Source organism: Triticum urartu, chromosome 1A, assembly GCF_056163025.1.
Source record: "Triticum urartu cultivar PI428250 chromosome 1A, HENAU_Tu73, whole genome shotgun sequence".
Taxonomy (NCBI): Eukaryota; Viridiplantae; Streptophyta; class Magnoliopsida; order Poales; family Poaceae; genus Triticum; species Triticum urartu.
In genome coordinates this window covers 367645398-367663721 of record NC_141873.1, presented here as the reverse complement: position 1 = coordinate 367663721, position 18324 = coordinate 367645398, and the positions used below count along the sequence as shown (strand labels likewise).

General features: G+C 44.2%; 1 protein-coding gene and 1 long non-coding RNA gene across 3 annotated transcripts; both read left to right on the top strand.

The window, feature by feature from the left end:
• The first annotated feature begins 8167 nt into the window (after nucleotides 1–8167).
• LOC125551547 (uncharacterized) lies at nucleotides 8168–11516 on the top strand. Of its 2 annotated transcripts, XM_048714823.2 has the most exons (7): nucleotides 8168–8510; nucleotides 8808–9080; nucleotides 9794–9974; nucleotides 10065–10284; nucleotides 10589–10722; nucleotides 10805–10843; nucleotides 10942–11516. In XM_048714823.2, the coding sequence occupies exons 1-7, from the start codon at nucleotides 8269–8271 to the stop codon at nucleotides 11008–11010; spliced, it is 1158 nt and encodes a 385-aa protein (XP_048570780.2). In that variant the 5' UTR covers nucleotides 8168–8268; the 3' UTR covers nucleotides 11011–11516. The 2 variants fall into 2 exon arrangements, with proteins under 2 accessions (XP_048570780.2, XP_087377656.1); XM_087521530.1 differs by lacking the exons at nucleotides 10805–10843; nucleotides 10942–11516 and having other exon boundaries at nucleotides 10555–10666.
• Nucleotides 11517–12873: 1357 nt separating this feature from the next.
• Nucleotides 12874–15830, top strand: LOC147991264 (uncharacterized). Its single transcript, XR_015612986.1, has 4 exons — nucleotides 12874–13900; nucleotides 13997–14108; nucleotides 14205–14244; nucleotides 14357–15830. It is a non-coding gene; the product is annotated as an uncharacterized LOC147991264 (long non-coding RNA).
• The last annotated feature ends 2494 nt before the right edge of the window (nucleotides 15831–18324 follow it).

The following is an 18324-nucleotide window of genomic DNA, read 5'->3' as shown; positions in this document are numbered from 1 at the left end:
CATTCTGAGCACATGCTCACTAGCTGAGCTATTCTCCTCCATCTTGTTGGCAAAAGAACTTGTCAGAGGTCTCACACCTCTCAACACGGGCATGAGCCTGAAATCCCAATTTCAGCTCTTGGAACATCTCATATGTCTTATGGCGTTCAAAATGTCATTGGAATCCCGATTCTAAGACGTAAAGTATGGTGCACTAAACTATCAAGTAGTCATCAGGATGTGTCTGTCAGGTGTTCACAACATCCACAGACGATGTTGTAGGGGTTTGCACATCGAGCGGTGCATCAAAGACGTAAGCCTTCTGTGTAGCAGTGAGGACACTCCTCGGACTACGGACCCAGTCCGCATCATTGCTTACGATATCTTTCAACTTGGTCTTTTCTCTAGGAACGTATTGAAACAGGGAGCTACAACGTGAGCCATTTATCTACAACATATTTGCAAAGACAATTTAGACTATGTTCATGATAATTAAGTTCATCTAATCAAATTATTTAATGAACTCCCACTCAGATAGACATCCCTCTAGTCATCTAAGTGAAACATGATCCGAATCGACTAGGCCGTGTCCGATCATCACGTGAGAAGGACTAGTCATCAACGGTGAACATCTCATATTGATCGTATCTTCTATACGACTCATGTTCGACCTTTCGGTCTTCCGTGTTCCGAGGCCATGTCTATACATACTAGGCTCGTCAAGTCAACCTAAGTGTTTCGCATGTGTCCCGAGGCCATGTCTGTACATGCTAGGCTCGTCAACACCCGTTGTATTCGAATGTTAGAATCTATCACACCCGATCATCACGTGGTGCTTCGAAACAACGAACCTTCGCAACGGTGCACAGTTAGGGGGAACACTTTTCTTGAAATTTTAGTGAGGGATCATCTTATTTAAGCTACCGTCGTTCTAAGCAAATAAGATGTAAAACATGATAAACATCACATGCAATCAAATAGTGACATGATATGGCCAATATCATTTTGCTCCTTTTGATCTCCATCTTCGGGGCTCCATGATCATCGTTGTCACCGGCATGACACCATGATCTCCATCATCGTGTCTTCTTGAAGTTGTCTTGTCGTCTATTACTTCTACTACTATGGCTAACGCTTTAGCAATAAAGTAAAGTAATTACATGACGTTTAAGTTGACACGCAGGTCATAAATAAATTAAGACAACTCCTATGGCTCCTGCCGGTTGTCATACTCATCGACATGCAAGTCGTGATTCCTATTACAAGAACATGATCAATCTCATACATCACATATATCATTCATCACATCCTTTTGGCCATATCACATCACACGGCACATGCTGCAAAAACAAGTTAGACGTCCTCTAATTGTTGTTGCAAGTTTTTACGTGGCTGCTATAGGTTTCTAGCAAGAACGTTTCTTACCTACGCCAAAACCACAACGTGATATGCCAATTTCTATTTACCCTTCATAAGGACCCTTTTCATCGAATCCGATCCGACTAAAGTGGGATAGACAGACACCCGCTAGCCACCTTATGCAACTAGTGCATGCCAGTCGGTGGAACCAGTCTCACGTAAGAGTACGTGTAAGGTCGGTCCGGGCCGCTTCATCCCATGATGTCGCCGAATCAAGATAAGACTAGTAGCGGCAAGTAAATTGACAAAATCGACGCCCACAACTGCTTTGTGTTCTACTCGTGCATAGAAACTACGCATAGACCTAGCTCATGATGCCACTGATGGGGATCGTAGCAGAAATTTAAAATTTTCTACGCATCACCAAGATCAATCTATGGAGTAATCTAGCAACGAGAGGAAGAGGAGTGCATCTACATACCCTTGTAGATCGCTAAGCGGAAGCGTTGCAAGAACACGGATGAAGGAGTCATACTCGTAGCGATTCAGATCGCGGTTGATTCCGATCTAAGCGCCGAACCACGGCGCCTCCACGTTCAACACACGTGCAGCCCGGTGACGTCTCCTACGCCTTGATCCAGCAAGGGGAGAAGGAGAGGTTGGGGAAGACTCCGTCCAGCAGCAGCACGACGGCGTGGTGGTGGTGGAGGAGCGTGGAACTCCAGCAGGGCTTCGCCAAGCACTACGAGAGACGAGGAGGGAGAGAGGTAGGGCTGCGCCAAGAGGGAGATGATCTCGCGTATGTTGCAGCCCCCAATACCTCAAGTATATATAGGGGAAGGGGAGGGGCTGTGCCCCCATCTAGTGTTCCCTCCCTAGGGGTGGCGGCAGCCCCAAAACCCATCTAGGGTTGCAGCCAAGGGGGGAGAGAGAGGAGGCGCGCCTAGGGTGGGCCTTAAGGCCCATCTGCCCTAGGGTTTGCCCCCTTCCCCTCTAGGAGGCGCCCCAGCCCACCTAGGGGCTGGTCCCTTCCCACTATTGGCCCATGTAGGCCTCCGGGGCTGGTGGCCCCACCTGGTGGACCCCCGGACCCCTCCGGTGGTCCCGGTACACTACCGGTGATGCCCGGAACACTTCCGGTGGCCAAAACCATACTTCCTATTTACCTCCGGACCATTCTGGAACTCCTCGTGACGTCCGAGATCTCATCTGGGACTCCGAACAACATTCGGTAACCGCGTACATACTTTCCCTATAACCCTAGCGTCATCGAACCTTAAGTGTGTAGACCCTACGGGTTCGGGAGTCATGCAGACATGGCCGAGACAACTCTCCGGTCAATAACCAACAGCGGGATCTGGATACCCATGTTGGCTCCCACATGCTCCACGATGATCTCATCGGATGAACCACGATGTCAAGGATTCAATCAATCCCGTATACAATTCTCTTTGTCTAGCGATATGATACTTGCCCGAGATTCGATCGTCGGTATCCCGATACCTTGTTCAATCTCGTTACCGGCAAGTCTCTTTACTCGTTCCGTAACACATCATCCCGTGATCAACTCCTTGGTCACATTGTGCACATTATGATAATGTCCTTCCGAGTGGGCCCAGAGATACCTCTCCGTTACACAGAGTGACAAATCCCAGTCTCGATTCGTGCCAACCCAACAGACACTTTCAGAGATACCTGTAGTGAACCTTTATAGCCACCCAGTTACGTTGTGACGTTTGGCACACCCAAAGCACTCCTACGGTATCCGGGAGTTGCACAATCTCATGGTCTAAGGAAATGATACTTGACATTAGAAAAGCTTTAGCATACGAACTACACGATCTTTGTGCTAGGCTTAGGATTGGGTCTTGTCCATCACATCATTCTCCTAATGATGTGATCCCGTCATCAACGACATCCAATGTCCATGGTCAGGAAACTGTAACCATCTATTGATCAACGAGCTAGTAAACTAGAGGCTTACTAGGGACATGGTGTTGTCTATGTATCCACACATGTATCTGAGTTTCCTATCAATACAATTCTAGCATGGATAATAAACGATTATCATGAACAATGAAATATAATAATAATAACTAATTTATTATTTCCTCTAGGGCATATTTCCAACAGTTTGATCGGCCTCGCGAGGGTTCAGGTGGTAAGGGGTGAATGGATCTGATCCCGGGATCCCCTTCTATGGTGGTGCTAGCCTAGATTTATAGTGGCCTTGGTCCTCTTCCCTCAAAACTTAGGCGGGAAGGGATCCCACAGTGGCCAATTTGAAAGGGGACAAGAAGTACATCTAATCATGATGAAAGGTAGTCTTCGCCTGCAAAGCTTCTGGTCGTGACACAGTGATGGGCATGGCGATGACACCCATCCTGCCGAGCCCGTGGTCTTGGTCTCGTTGCACCGGAATGGAAATCTTTAGGGGATTCCCTGGGAACCCGCGTATATCCTTGCTTCCTTAACACCGAAACGGAAACTGTCTCCTCTGTGCCCCTGGCGCCCACCTGGCCTTGGTCGTCATGTCTCACATCATCGCAACCTCATGAGGCTGGATGCCTGCATAGAAATCTCCGCTCCTCGGGAGGCAGCCTGGGGAGGCCGCTCCTCTGGAGGTCTTGATGTCATCCGCCTCGCGAGGCTGGGGGTCCTCGCGAGGGTCTTGTCTTGGGGGTCTTGCCGCTGGGCTGTACCGGGTTGTCGATGGACCCATGCGTTGGGCCGCATGCAGGTAGATCTGGATACCCTCGATCCCAGAACGCCGACACAACCGTAGTCCTTTTGATAATTAAGAGTGTTGAATCCAACGAGGAGCAGAGGAAAATGACAAGTGGTTTTCAGCAAGGTATTTTCTGCAAGCACTAAAAGTAGCAGCGACAGATAGTTTTGTAGCAAGATAATTCATAACAAGTAGCAAGTAACAAAGGTAACAAGGTGTAGCAAGGTGGCCAAATCCTTTTTATATCAAAGGACAAGCCCGAATGTTCTCTTATATAAAGCAAAGTGTTCTCGAGGACACATGGGAATTATCGTCTAGTCACTTTCTTCATGTTTAGTTGATTCGGGTTCTACTTTGATAATTTGACATGTGGGTGGATGGGAGCTAGGGTGTTGTTCTTACTTGAACAAGAAACCCTCTTATGATTACCCCCTCTCGCAAGCATCCGCAACTATGAAAGAAGAATTAAGATAAATCTAGCCATAGCATGAAACATATGGATCCAAATCAGCCCCTTTCGAATAAGGCATAAACTAGGGTTTAAGCTTCTGTCACTCTAGCAAACCATAATCTACTTATTACCCCACAATGCCTTCTCTTAGGCCCAAGTATAGTGAAGTGTCATGTAGTCGACATTCACATGACACTACTAAAGGAAGCAACAACATGCATATCATCAAAATATCAAACGAATGCCAAATTCACATGATTACTTGTATCAAGATTTCTCACATGTCCTCAAGAACAAAAGTAACTACTCACAAATCATATTCATGTTCAAGATCATAGGGGTATTGAATATCATTAAGGATCTGAACATTTAATCTTCCACTAAATAAACTATCTAGCATCAACTACAAGGAGTAGTCAATACTACTAGCAACTCATAGGTACAAATATGGGGTTTTGGGACAAAGATTGAATACAAGAGATGAACTAGGTTTGAGATGAGATGGTGCCGGTGAAGATGCTGATAAAGATTGGTCCTCCCACAATGAGAGGATCGTTGGTGATGTCGATGGCTTCGATTTCCCCCTCCCGGAGGGAAGTTTTCCTGGCAGAATCGCTTTGCGGGAGAGCAAAAATGCTCCTGCCCAGGTTCCACCTTGAGTCGGCGGCGCTTCGTGCCGAAAGTTTTTTTCCTGATTTTTTTCCAGGGCAAATAGCATCAGATAGGACAAGATGGGCCCTAGAGGCCTGCTGGTGAAGCCACGAGCTCACATAGTGCGCCCCCTGAGCTCGTGACTTTCTGGTGGCCCCCTCCTGGTATTTCTTCCGCCAATATTTTTTATATATTTCAAAACAAAAAAAATCATGTCATTTGAAATTGTACATAATAGCTATCTTTGTTGTAGCCTTTTCCGGTCTAGAATTCGAGCTGCCAGCAATCTACCCCTTCATGTATCTGCCCCTTCATGTAAAAATTGCAAATTAAGATAGAAAAGGCATTAGAATTGCGTCATAAAGTGAAATAACAATCCAAAACATAGTAAAACAATAGGAAAATATTATCTACTATTATACTACATCACCATTCCTCTTCGGGAAATCACAACGCCTATCACAAGTAGCAGGACTCCCTCGCGACGGAAAATGACCTCCCGTACCCTTTCACCGTGGATTCGCCAAGGAATCACCGCGGAATCATATAGCAGGGAGAGCAATGAGGGATTCGCGTGGTTAACTTTGCGTGGCTACAAGGTCGACGCAATGGAGCGGCTGCATGGACTCCCGGCGACGGGAACATGCCTCTGCGATCTCCGCCATGGTTTTGTCGGGGAGTCGCCGCGGAATCGCCTCGTCGTTGAACTGCCTGCCACGAAGAGGGAGGAGAACTGGAGTTGAATGTTGGTGGGGAACACGAGTGAATGCGGGTGGGGGAGAAAACGGCTACTGGCAATATAACCGGTGAGCATGATCATACTGGCGAGTGGGCGTTCGGCGAGCGGTGGTTCCTCGGTCCAAGTTGTTTCATGCCACACATTTTGGGAATATTTTTGGTTTAGAGGACTTCGTATCCGTATATAATCTGTCCAATTGCTCTTCCTGTAAACCTTCCCGTACGCGCTAGGTCAGCACGCTGCCGGAGGAGTTTATCTTACATTCTTAAGAAGTTGCTCCCCACTTCAACCAATTCTCTCAACATGCGCACTATCCACATCAGCTTCATGCCACGTCAGCGTTCACATAAGTCTAATTCTTAACATGCATTATGCCATGTCACCCTGCCATTACCAGCGTACAAAACGGATCAAGGACTGCTACCATCCCACACCCTTCCATCGCTCGTGTGCACGAACTAATCGGAAGCCCAAGCAGTTTTGCAACTGCACCTCATGATTGACTCCCAACACAAGCAGTATGTGCCATCTAGGCCGTAAACAACAAACTCCTCTACAACGAAACAAACACACGACCCTCTATTCACCTTCGCCCGTTTCCAGCCATAAATCACGGGCTCATTAACCAACGACCCCTCAGTCCCTCAAATACCAATCTTTTCCTCTGCCTACAACGGCGACCGACGCGACGACGGATGGGTGCCGATCTTCTACGGCACAATCGCCGGTCCGGCTGGCCTCCACGGCTCTTCGATATTCTATCAGGTTACGTTCGCGTTGCTGGTGTGGTGCCCTGCATCGTCGAGCCGACGTTTGTGGTGCTTGGTCGTCCCGTCCATCTCTGCCTCTGTTCCGGCCAAGATAGCTCCGGCGCTGCTTCTGAGGTTGGTTCAATGAGCGTTTGGGAGATTGGTGTCCGCTCTGGCACTGCTTGTGAGGTTGGTTCAATCGACTTACCGAGATAGTTATGTAATGTTTGATTGGTCGCTTGGGAGATTGGTGTCCGGACCTGGCCTGGCCTAGAATGACCGGACAAGCCTCTATTGACAGCGATGTTTGGAGGAGCTCTGCACCCACCCCTTCCAGTGAGGGTTCAACGGTGTGCTATCGAAGCTGATTACTGCAGCAATGGTAGCCTTTTTTCCAAGCATAGTTCCTGCAACTGGGAAGGGAAGCCATCCAGGGCAACTTTTTGTATCGACGATGGGTTTGCACGTAAGGATGAAAAACTTCAGAGTACGGTAATGATAGGAACGGTGGTCTTCCTTCTGCCTTTTGTGTATTCTGCAGGCAAGAGAAACTAAAGGAGGCGAGCTGCTCTCAGCATTAATCAACTGAGGCTATACCTGGGTGGATGTGCCTGTGCTCCATTCTTAATCTCAACAGCTATCGGTGAGCCACCCCTTTCGTCTTTTCCAGCTTCTCTATGACACTGGCACCTATCTCCAACATGAGTTTAGTTTTTGATTTGTAAGTTCCACCATATGGAAGTCAACATGCTGGCAGGTCCCAACCTCATAGCCTGCTGTTAGCGCATGAAGCTAAATGAGACGAATCCGGAATGCTCTCATGTATCAGGTTAGTCCAGATCAGAACCCCCACCCAAAAAATCTGAACTTTAATTCTAACACATGCACCTGTCATTCTGAATCTTAACTGCATTGGGTCAACTCATGTAATTCATGAAATTCTTACAGATCCCATTTAGACTTGATGTATATTTTTGTTCCTGCAGACCTAATTTAGAGCTGAGGTGGCTATTTTCTTTCACATGATTATCTGAGCATTTCAACGAAGTATGCAGAGGGAAGACACCTGATTGCTAGATATATCTAAACATGGAACTATGTTCGTCAGCTTATATATATGTACTATCATGTATTTCTCTTTTTTGTTGTGCTCAGATAATCATCTCAAGTCATTTGACACATTGATTAAATTTCCATATGTTGTCTCAGTATTAAACCTAACATAACCAAAGTTACCAGCTTGTGCTTTTTTTATTAAATACAAACATTTCTACCTCTATTCATATTTCTTCTAATAGTGAACTTATATGATTAGCTAATAATGTATACATACATGTACATCTAATCTTGATATTGTATTTGAATTATATTTATTAATATTTAATTCATATTGCTTGCACTATGAATACCGCGGCAACGCGCGAGGTATTATCTAGTTTAGAGAAAAAGATGGCGGGGCCACGGGAGACAAGTATTTAAGCAAACGTGACGCGCCCCGCCAACTAAACGAGGGTTCCATCGCTCGAACGCGGGACGTTTTCCTTGCACTTTTCTTTTTTGCCTCCTCTCTCGCCTTCCAACGAAACCCTAATCCTCGTTCCCGTCGTCTCCCATGCCGCCCTCTGGAAGTCGCGGACACGGACGCGGACGCCACGGCCGGCCCAGCCTACCTGCGGAGCAGCGTCAGGATCAATTTGCCCGGGACGGCGCACCACAGACCCGTGCCATGGGCAGGCCGTTATGGGGAGTCTCTGCGTCTGGCCGCGCCGGCCACGCCTGCGGCAGCGCCGACCATGGCCTCTCCCGCCCTGGCCGCTCCGAAGGACGCTCCCGCCGTCGGCTGGGCTCTGCACCGTATGTCTACTCGCTTCGTCACTCGTTTTCTACTTCTGATCTAGCAGACTGTCTGACAGAAAAGGCGCGGATTGAATTGTTTGTTTGTCGATTGCTTGGGGGTTGCGCTAGTGAGGGATGGTTCTAGTTTATCTGCATCCCTATGAATTTCACTTGAATTTCTGTATGGTAGATTGCAAGTTGCTTGCTGGTGGCATCCATCAACCTTTTTCTTTTCAGAAAGCAAAACAAACTTAAATAAGATAATTGATCTTGCTTCTACTTATTGACCCTGCTCAATTGTTCCACTTAATTCAGGTGTCAGGAACATGGACCTGCACAGTTGCGACGAGAACCATCTGTCTCGCACTTCAATAAGTTGCTGAGCACTACAACATTTATGGAATCCTCGACTCTTGGGTCGCCAATTCTGGCTCGGACACCTACTGATTGGCCGATGACCTTCTATATCAGAATTGATCGCAGGGGGTCTTTCCATACATATCCTCATGTGGGTGGGCCATTTAGGAAATTGCAAGAAGTTCACGATGCTATTGAACGCTATCTTGAGGACCGCCGGCATCCAACAATGTGAAGTTTCTCAGCTCCCAACTTTGTTATGGATTTTTCATTATTTACTTTCAAGTGTGTTGAGTGCACACTTGCAGCTTATTATTATATCCTAACATGGTTACACAGTACATGCTTTTATGGTGTATATAGGCAACAAAACCTAATCAAAATTTGTACAACACTGATCAGGAAAAGACTGCATGTCCCTAAGCTAGACTAGAAAACTGACAAGTTTGAAAAGGTTACTTGCTTGTGTTTTTTAATTCCTGTTCTGAAACCACTTAAGTAACTTCTATATGTAAGAGAGTTGTTAAAATTAATAGAGCATAAATCATAAGCCTGTCTCAAAATTAACAAAGTAAATGTAGATGGTAACTCTGCTGCCCCATGCACTAAATATTGTTGTAGCGAGACCAAACAAGTTCTGTTAATCGTTCAAACAGTACAATAAGAGCACACTGAGTTGTGAATCTTAATGAAAGATGGATTTATATGCATTTTGGGAACTTATAGCTGTAAGCACATCAATTTTGCTTTTGATTGCTACCTTGAGCTGTGTTAGAAGCAACTTGGTAGCTGTTTGGCCCCTATCCATGAAACTGATTCACCCTAACCATGCGTTGGGCTGGTTCATTAGCAAAGTCCTTTATTATCAGTTTATCACTTTGTATTATCCCCCCTTGTGAGAAAGTACAATCTACTAACTGTATAAATGCTCTGATCTGAATTAGGTTCAAGGAGCAAGATGGGGTTTCTCTAATGGACATTGCTATACGAGAGGCTATGTACTGGCCTGATGGCAGTAGGAGGAACGGCCCAAAATCACAAAAGATCGAAGAAAGCCATAGTGAAATGCGTTTATTAGTTCAAGCTTTAGTGGACAAGTATAATGATGATCACAACCGTTTTGGGGTTAGCTTGCTCTCCCTCCCAACCTCACTCTCTGTCCTACTACAGATTATCATGTCACAGTTGCTGATCTGACCGATGGTGTTATTTTAGGATCTAGCACATGAACTGAAAGATGTTATGAAGTACCAATATATCTCCGAGGGCCAGGGGTACTATCATTTCAATTTCACTACGAAGACTAAAAGAGCTGATGCTTTTGGATGTGGCACCAACAATCTATTCTTTGTCGAAGTCGAAGTCAAATTTGTGAATGAAGAAGATGAAAAATTGGTTGTCAGCTGTTTCTGTATGGTTAAACCTAATGATAATGGTATGATATACTTCCATCTTAATTGATATTGTTAAAATACATTTTCTGGCCACAGTCCTGGAAGATATACGTGCAAATGTGTTTCTGGTTGTGGTATATCATCTTTAATGTATTTACCTCTTCGTTTTCTGCTTGTATCATGTTATCTTTCATCTCATCCATTATCCTTGAGCTTCACATTTGCAATATCTTAAACTGGTTCATGCACAGTTTTTTTTACCTTCAACTATCTATTATTATTGTTTTTGTTCCTGGTTGGTTATTTGGCAGTTAAAGGATTCCCCCTCTTTTGTAACTTATAAAGGCCACTGCTATGGTTGTGTAAATAATGGAAGTATTCGTATGAAGCACCCCAACAATGCTGCTGCATACACTGCTGGTCACTTGGAATTGCCATCTGGATGTTGTAGTGGAGACTGGATCGACTACGATGAGGATGTATGGTGTTTTATTTCCTGGTGAGCATTAAATTCTTTTGGTGCTGTGTCATTAATTTTTAGCCTTTTCCCTTATTTTACAGGAGAAAGCTGAGGAGGATAACATACGATATATGTTCAAGGTAGTGGTATATCATGTGCCGTATAGTACGTTTATAGTAACATGATGTTGGTTACTTGATTCATTGTTAATCCTTGCCTGTGCATTTTTTTTCTTCAGGGCATGGATGATCCAGAGTTCCTGAAGGAATTCTTAACACTCCCGCCTGGTGCAACACCTATTGTGTAAATGGTGGAAGACTAGGGAGGGAGCTGGAGTGGGATATAAACGGCTGTGTATATTTGACGAAACCTTTTAATGTTAATATTTCAATTCTGGAGGCATCCTAGTCTTTCAATTCTGGAGGCATCCTAGTCTTTCAATTCTGGAGGCATCCTAGAGAGTGGTATTGAGAGAAACCATTTGGTTTAAGATGGGCCTATTTATAAAAAAGTTGTTATACTTGAATAAGTTGCTTCTGTTTTCATATTTGACATACATATATACTCCCTCCGTTCCTAAATATAAGTCTTTTTAGAGATCCCACTATAAAGACTACATTCAGATGTATATAGACGCCTTTTAGAGTATATAGGTTCACTCATTTTGCTCCGTATGTAAGTCTATAGTGGAATTTCTTAAAAGACTTGTATTTAGGAATGGAGGGAGTATATGCTTTGCTTGTTAGATTATGTTTGCCTATGTAACAAAAAGAAAATTTCATTTATCGGAAGTCTGTATGCATTGTACTTATGATTTGAGTGTTTTACAGTACAAGTGGGAGTGGGATGTTCTATATGCAATTTAACTTGTCTCTCTAGTCCATTAGCTTTCCCACTTTCCCTCCTGTAAGCCGCTGCACACCTGAGCGGTCTAATGTTTGTTAGCTCTTCCCAAGCATGTCTAGCTAAGACCAACATTTTCTTTGCACATAGTCACTGAAGCAGTTTGCCACAATTAGCAGCCGGACTTGTACAGTAACAATTGAGATAAAAATATGAACATGAGATGACTTTTCTTCCAGGCTCCAGCTTTAGGTACCATTGGTGATACGTGGACCAACGTTAAATGATGAGGGTGAAAAAGTCATTAATTAATTATCATAAGTTTGCAGAACTTGTCATCCAAATCAACAAAAAATATTGTTGCCAGGCGATTCAGGATCGGTTAAAGGTATTACTAATAATTTGCAAAAAATCGAACCCAAGAAATGCAAAAGAAGGATTTCTGCATTTTGGACTTCTACCTTTGGCTCAGAGCACAAATAAAGGCATCGATTGTTGGTTAAGGCTGCCTGTAATGAAAGTATCGTAGCTAGTATCATGTATGCCAACTAGACAATTTTGATGAGATGACATAGAATTAAATGAAGATAAAGAGGGATGGATATCATATCATGATACCATATCATAATAAATCATAATAAATGTTATCTCATGCATGACGATAAATAATGTCATCTAAGATACTAGCATACGATACTATGTATTATGAAGGTACTAGTATACGATACTATGCATTATGAAGTACTAACTTATGATACTACCCACTACGAGCGGCTGGCTTATGGGTTGCAATAGTATAGGGTCATTAATGCTAGAGACGAAATTAACCAGGTTAACATTTTTCGCATTTCAATGGTATCATCTGATTCTTTCATGACATCTCCACTAGCATCATGAATGCTTGCTTCTCTGGAGGAAAATTGAAGTGAATAAGGTCTTGCAATACACGGGCTTTTATGGTAAACTCAATCTCCAGTTGGCGTTGCATCTAAGCTCCCTTTTATTGCTCCTGCAGCTTGATAAACCATTTAGATATATTAAAACTGAGCACCCTTCCAGCCCTCTCAGGCCATTAGCATTTCTAGCTGTTCGATTTCATGTGCTAAACGTTCCTGGCCGTTAGATCTTCTGTCAACATGATTTTTTTCGCGAGGTGGGCTGGCTGCCCTAAAGGCAGCTATTCCCGTAGCTTTTTTGGCCCACTGTGGTTAACTGGGCTGATATTTGGTTTTCTGGCCCATATCTTCGCCTCGACTCCTGATGCCAATCTATCTGCCTCGACTCCTCCTCGCCCCACCTCAAAAAGAAAAGAAAAAAAAATCCTCCTCTCCCCGACCTCTTCTCTTCTGTCCGCCTGCAGGACTTGCGCCCGCACGCGCTTGACCGCCGGCGGGTGAAGGAGTCGGGGCCGGATCCGGCGGCTTGTCGCCGCGCTTATGGATCCAAACCGCATCCATCGAAACTGGGTGGTGCCTGCGGCCCCATCTCGATTCCCGCCGCTGTCACCGACCCAGGCCTCCGGTCTCGACCTCAATTCCTTCCTGTTCCTCCCTACCAAGCAGGTCATCGCCTCCTGTGGCATCGTCTATCATATCTAGCCATATCGTCCGCCGGCGGTGCCACCAGATTCAGCGTCCACATGTGCGGTGCGATTGCCGTCCTAGATGGCTTCCGCACATCCATGCCTTGCCTACAGGTACAACCAGCCTTTCCCCATTCGCAATATGCCTAGGCTAGAGATGGAGGCCCCATGTGAGAATCACCCAAGACATTGCTATGGTTATGGTAGATACACTGGATTTAATATGTGAGTTCCATAATATACATATTTTTTCTACTTGTCCTAGGTATTCCAAATAAATTCAGAATTCTCTTATTTATTATATGTATGGTTTAATTGCTTTTCGAAGTGCACATTGTTGGTGATGCGTTTTTAATTGAATTCTTCTCTTTTAGACTTTTACTGGATTGAGCAGAACAAAAAAGAATAGACGTTTTTGTTTAGTTTATTTATAACAGAAAAAGAACTTGGAAGGCGATTCAGTTTTGTCATAGGAATTGATGCTAAGTATCTTGTGCATTTAACTCTGAGGGGAAACTGCACCCATACAAATTCAAGAATCAATTATCTAACCAGGTTTACTAAACATCTATGCATTTCTCCTATTTATTTTGCATATTCATTACTATTTTGTGATTTGGTTGTGATAACCAACGGGAGGAAGAAGATCGCCTCCAGCATGCTGAGACCTCAAGGCAACTCAAGAGCAGATCGCCAATGGAAGCTACACCATCCTGCTCCAGCCGGATCTGGACGCCGGCGCGCCATGATTCACCAAGGGCACCGTCGTGAGGTTCGCCGTCTATTTGCCGACCGTCTTGTGTCCGTTTGCCGGTTGCCCATGGGGACGGCAGTGTCGGCTCATTTTGGTGGTGCTTATTGTTGGCAGGTTCGTGCAGCACACTGGAGGTTCGGGAGCGCGTGATGACCATCATGTCCAAGATACTGCAGCTCGAGGACACCATAGCCGTCCAGAGCAATGATATCTTGGATTGAAATCTGTAAGTGGAGGATACATTGTAACCTGTCAAATAATGTGTACATGTTGAGGGAGTAACAATAGCAGAATGTTGACATGTCTGTGTTTGGGATTGTAGGCAGAAGGCCACGATAGGAAACCGGTTAACTCCGTGGAAGGTACAATACTGCCGATTTCATTTCTGAATGTTGCGTTGCAGTCACAATATCTTAGAAAAAAAATCTTCGGCAATGCTTATCTGTAGCTGAAAATCCTCTTCTGGTTATGCAGTACATCCTCTCCTCCTCTGATGTTGATGTGAAATCTCCTTCTGCAAGGTAACTAGACAATCCATTCCTACAAATTTGCAAGCTTTGTTTCTCTCAAGTCTTCCACTCAACCCCAGACAATATTTCATTGAATCTGTGAATTTTCTCCTGAACTGACAGATGCAGTTGCAGGTCAAAACATTGTGATATGAGGTAATGGAAATATTTATGGAGGAAATTTACTTTTAAACATCGTATAGGTTATCTTTATCTAAATCATGTGGTCCTTTTTCAGTTATGAGTTGCAGTAGTACTACATGAAGATTATAAATTAGGTACGATTGTTTTTGCTTTCTAATTCATGAGTACAAGCGTACAAACTCAGTATCTATTTTCACCATGTCATGGCACGGCAACCGTGGGGCAAATATGATTGAACCTTATAAGCTGGCCTCAAGAACATAAACACTGGTTCCATTTTATTTTCCTGGACCTCATAAATACTCATTTTGCTTATAACAGTTCCGAGGTATGACAAAAAGATTAAGCAGAAAGCAATGCTTGCTACAGATTTCTGTAACTGTCTTTCTTTAGAACGTCTAGCCCTTTGTATATATTTCCTAGAGATAAAAAAAACCTAATCGCTCTAGCTGGGCTTAAATTTAGGACATTCTTTTTGGTTGTTTTTTTTTGCGAAAAATTGTTTTTGGTTGTTGAATGAGGTTTCACAACGGTGGTAGAGATAGTTCGAACTTGCAATAGCTCTGTGTCAGATGAAAAACAACAACACAAGAAGCGAGCATGTCAATCATGGGTATTGTTATTGTTCAACTTTTCCAATAGTGTTGCAGAAAACATGTTGTTGCCGATTGAACAAATGTTATGTTTTCAAAGAGAATTCAAGTTCGTCTTTTATGTATTTATATGTGCTGATGCAATAAAATTTGATTGAATCTTCTTGGAAATTTATTTCAGTACTAATGCATAACTAAGTAATGATATCTAGCTTGAGCAGCTCAACTACGACGCACTGGATACACGCTAGGTATACTGACATCTTACGCATATCTTCGCTTTTATTTCAGTTATCACTTTTGGTGTAGAACTCTTTGTCTTCCATTTTATACATAATGTTATTTTGCTATATCAGTTATGTTGTCCTGACCGGATAGTTATCTTTTCTGTAAGCGACACAGGTGGTTGCTGATTGGTTGACATTTTAATTTAGACCTTACTTAATTCGTACAAGTGTAGTGACACCACTTTCCATGTTGGTTTGTTTTGGTAAGCATTTTCATGTATAAAATGGAATTGCCGGTCTGCCACTTTATTACATATAGCTTTCAGCCTGATTGATCTTTAACAAAACACCAAACAAAAAGGAAAAGTATGATTACCGCATATCCCTGCTACTGCTTGTATGGTAGTATTTAGTATATATCATTATTTGATATTGCAACTAATTTAATTCTTGTTAGGATGTTTGTCCTATGAATGTGATGCCCTTGAAGGAAATATGCCCTAGAGGCAATAATAAAGTTATTATTTATTTCCTTATAATCATGATAAATGTTTATTATTCATGCTAGAATTGTATTAACCGGAAACATAATACATGTGTGAATACATAGACAAACAAAGTGTCACTGGTATGCCTCTACTTGACTAGCTCGTTAATCAAAGATGGTTATGTTTCCTAACCATGAACAATGAGTTGTTATTTGATTAACGAGGTCACATCATTAGTTGAATGATCTGATTGACATGACCCATTCCATTAGCTTAGCACACGATCGTTTAGTATGTTGCTATTGCTTTTCTTCATGACTTATACATGTTCCTATGACTATGAGATTATGCAACTCCCGTTTGCCGGAGGAACACTTTGGGTGCTACCAAACGTCACAACGTAACTGGGTGATTATAAAGGAGCATTACAGGTGTCTCCAAAGGTAGATGTTGGGTTGGCGTATTTCGAGATTAGGATTTGTCACTCCGATTGTCGGAGAGGTATCTCTGGGCCCTCTCGGTAATGCACATCACATAAGCCTTGCAAGCACTGCAACTAATATGTTAGTTGTGAGATGATGTATTACGGAACGAGTAAAGAGACTTGCCGGTAACGAGATTGAACTAGGTATTGGATACCGACGATCGAATCTCGGGCAAGTAACATACCGATGACAAAGGGAACAACGTATGTTGTTATGCGGTCTGACCGATAAAGATCTTCGTAGAATATGTAGGAGCCAATATGGGCATCCAGGTCCCGCTATTGGTTATTGACCGGAGACGTGTCTCGGTCATGTCTACATTGTTCTCGAACCCGTAGGGTCCGCACGCTTAAGGTTACGATGACAGTTACATTATGAGTTTATGCATTTTGATGTACCGAAGGTTGTTCGGAGTCCCGGATGTGATCACGGACATGACGAGGAGTCTCGAAATGGTCGAGACGTAAAGATTGATATATTGGAAGCCTATGTTTGGATATCGGAAGTGTTCCGGGTGAAATCGGGATTTTACCGGGTTACCGGGAGGTTACCGGAACCCCCCGGGAGCCATATGGGCCTTCATGGGCCTTAGTGGAAAGGAGAAAGGGGCAGCCCAAGGTGGCTGCGCCACTTCCCCCTCCCCTAGTCCTATTAGGACTAGGAGAAGGTGGCCGGCCCCCCTCTCTCTCTTTCCCCCTTTGGGGAATCCTAGTTGGAATAGGATTGGGGGGGAGTCCTACTCCCGGAAGGAGTAGGACTCCTCCTGCGCCTCTCTCCCTGGCCGGCGCCCCTCTCCCCCTTTGGCTCCTTTATATACTGAGGTAGAGGCACCCTAGAACACACAAGTTGATCCACGTGATCTATTCCTTAGCCGTGTGCGGTGCCCCCTGCCACCATATTCCTCGATAATACTGTAGCGGAGTTTAGGCGAAGCCCTGCTGCTGTAGTACATCAAGGTCGTCACCACGCCATCGTGATGACGGAACTCTTCCTCGACACTTTGCTGGATCGGAGTCCGGAGATCGTCATCGAGCTGAACGTGTGCTCGAACTCGGAGGTGCCGTAGTTTCGGTGCTTGATCGGTTGGATCGTGAAGACGTACGACTACTTCCTCTACGTCGTGTCATCGCTTCCGCAGTCGGTCTGCGTTGGGTACGTAGACATCACTCTCCCCTCTCGTTGCTATGCATCACATGATCTTACGTGTGCGTAGGAATTTTTTTGAAATTACTACAAAATCCAACAGTGGCATCCGAGCCTAGGTTATTTATGTTGATGTTATATGCACGAGTAGAACACAAGTGAGTTGTGGACGATACAAGTCATACTGCCTACCAGCATGTCATACTTTGGTTCGGCGGTATTGTTGGACGAGACGACCCGGACCAACATTACGCGTACGCTTACGCGAGACCGGTTCTCCCGACGTGCTTTGCACACAGGTGGCTTGCGGGCGACTGTCTCTCCAACTTTAGTTGAACCAAGTATGGCTACGCCCGGTCCTTGCGAAGGTTAAAACGGAGTCTATTTGACAAACTATCGTTGTGGTTTTGATGCGTAGGTGAGATTGGTTCTTACTTAAGCCCGTAGCAGCCACGTAAAACTTGCAACAACAAAGTAGAGGACATCTAACTTGTTTTTGCAGGGCATGTTGTGATGTGATATGGTCAAGACATGATGCTGAATTTTATTGTATGAGATGATCATGTTTTGTAACCGAGTTATCGGCAACTGGCAGGAGCCATATGGTTGTCGCTTTATTGTATGCAATGCAATCGCGATGTAATGCTTTACTTTATTACTAAACGTTGGTGATAGTCGTGGAAGCATAAGATTGGCGAGACGACAACGATGCTACGATGGAGATCAAGGTGTCGCGCCGGTGACGATGGTGGTCATGACGGTGCTTCGGAGATGGAGATCACAAGCACAAGATGATGATGGCCATATCATATCACTTATATTGATTGCATGTGATGTTTATCTTTTTATGCAT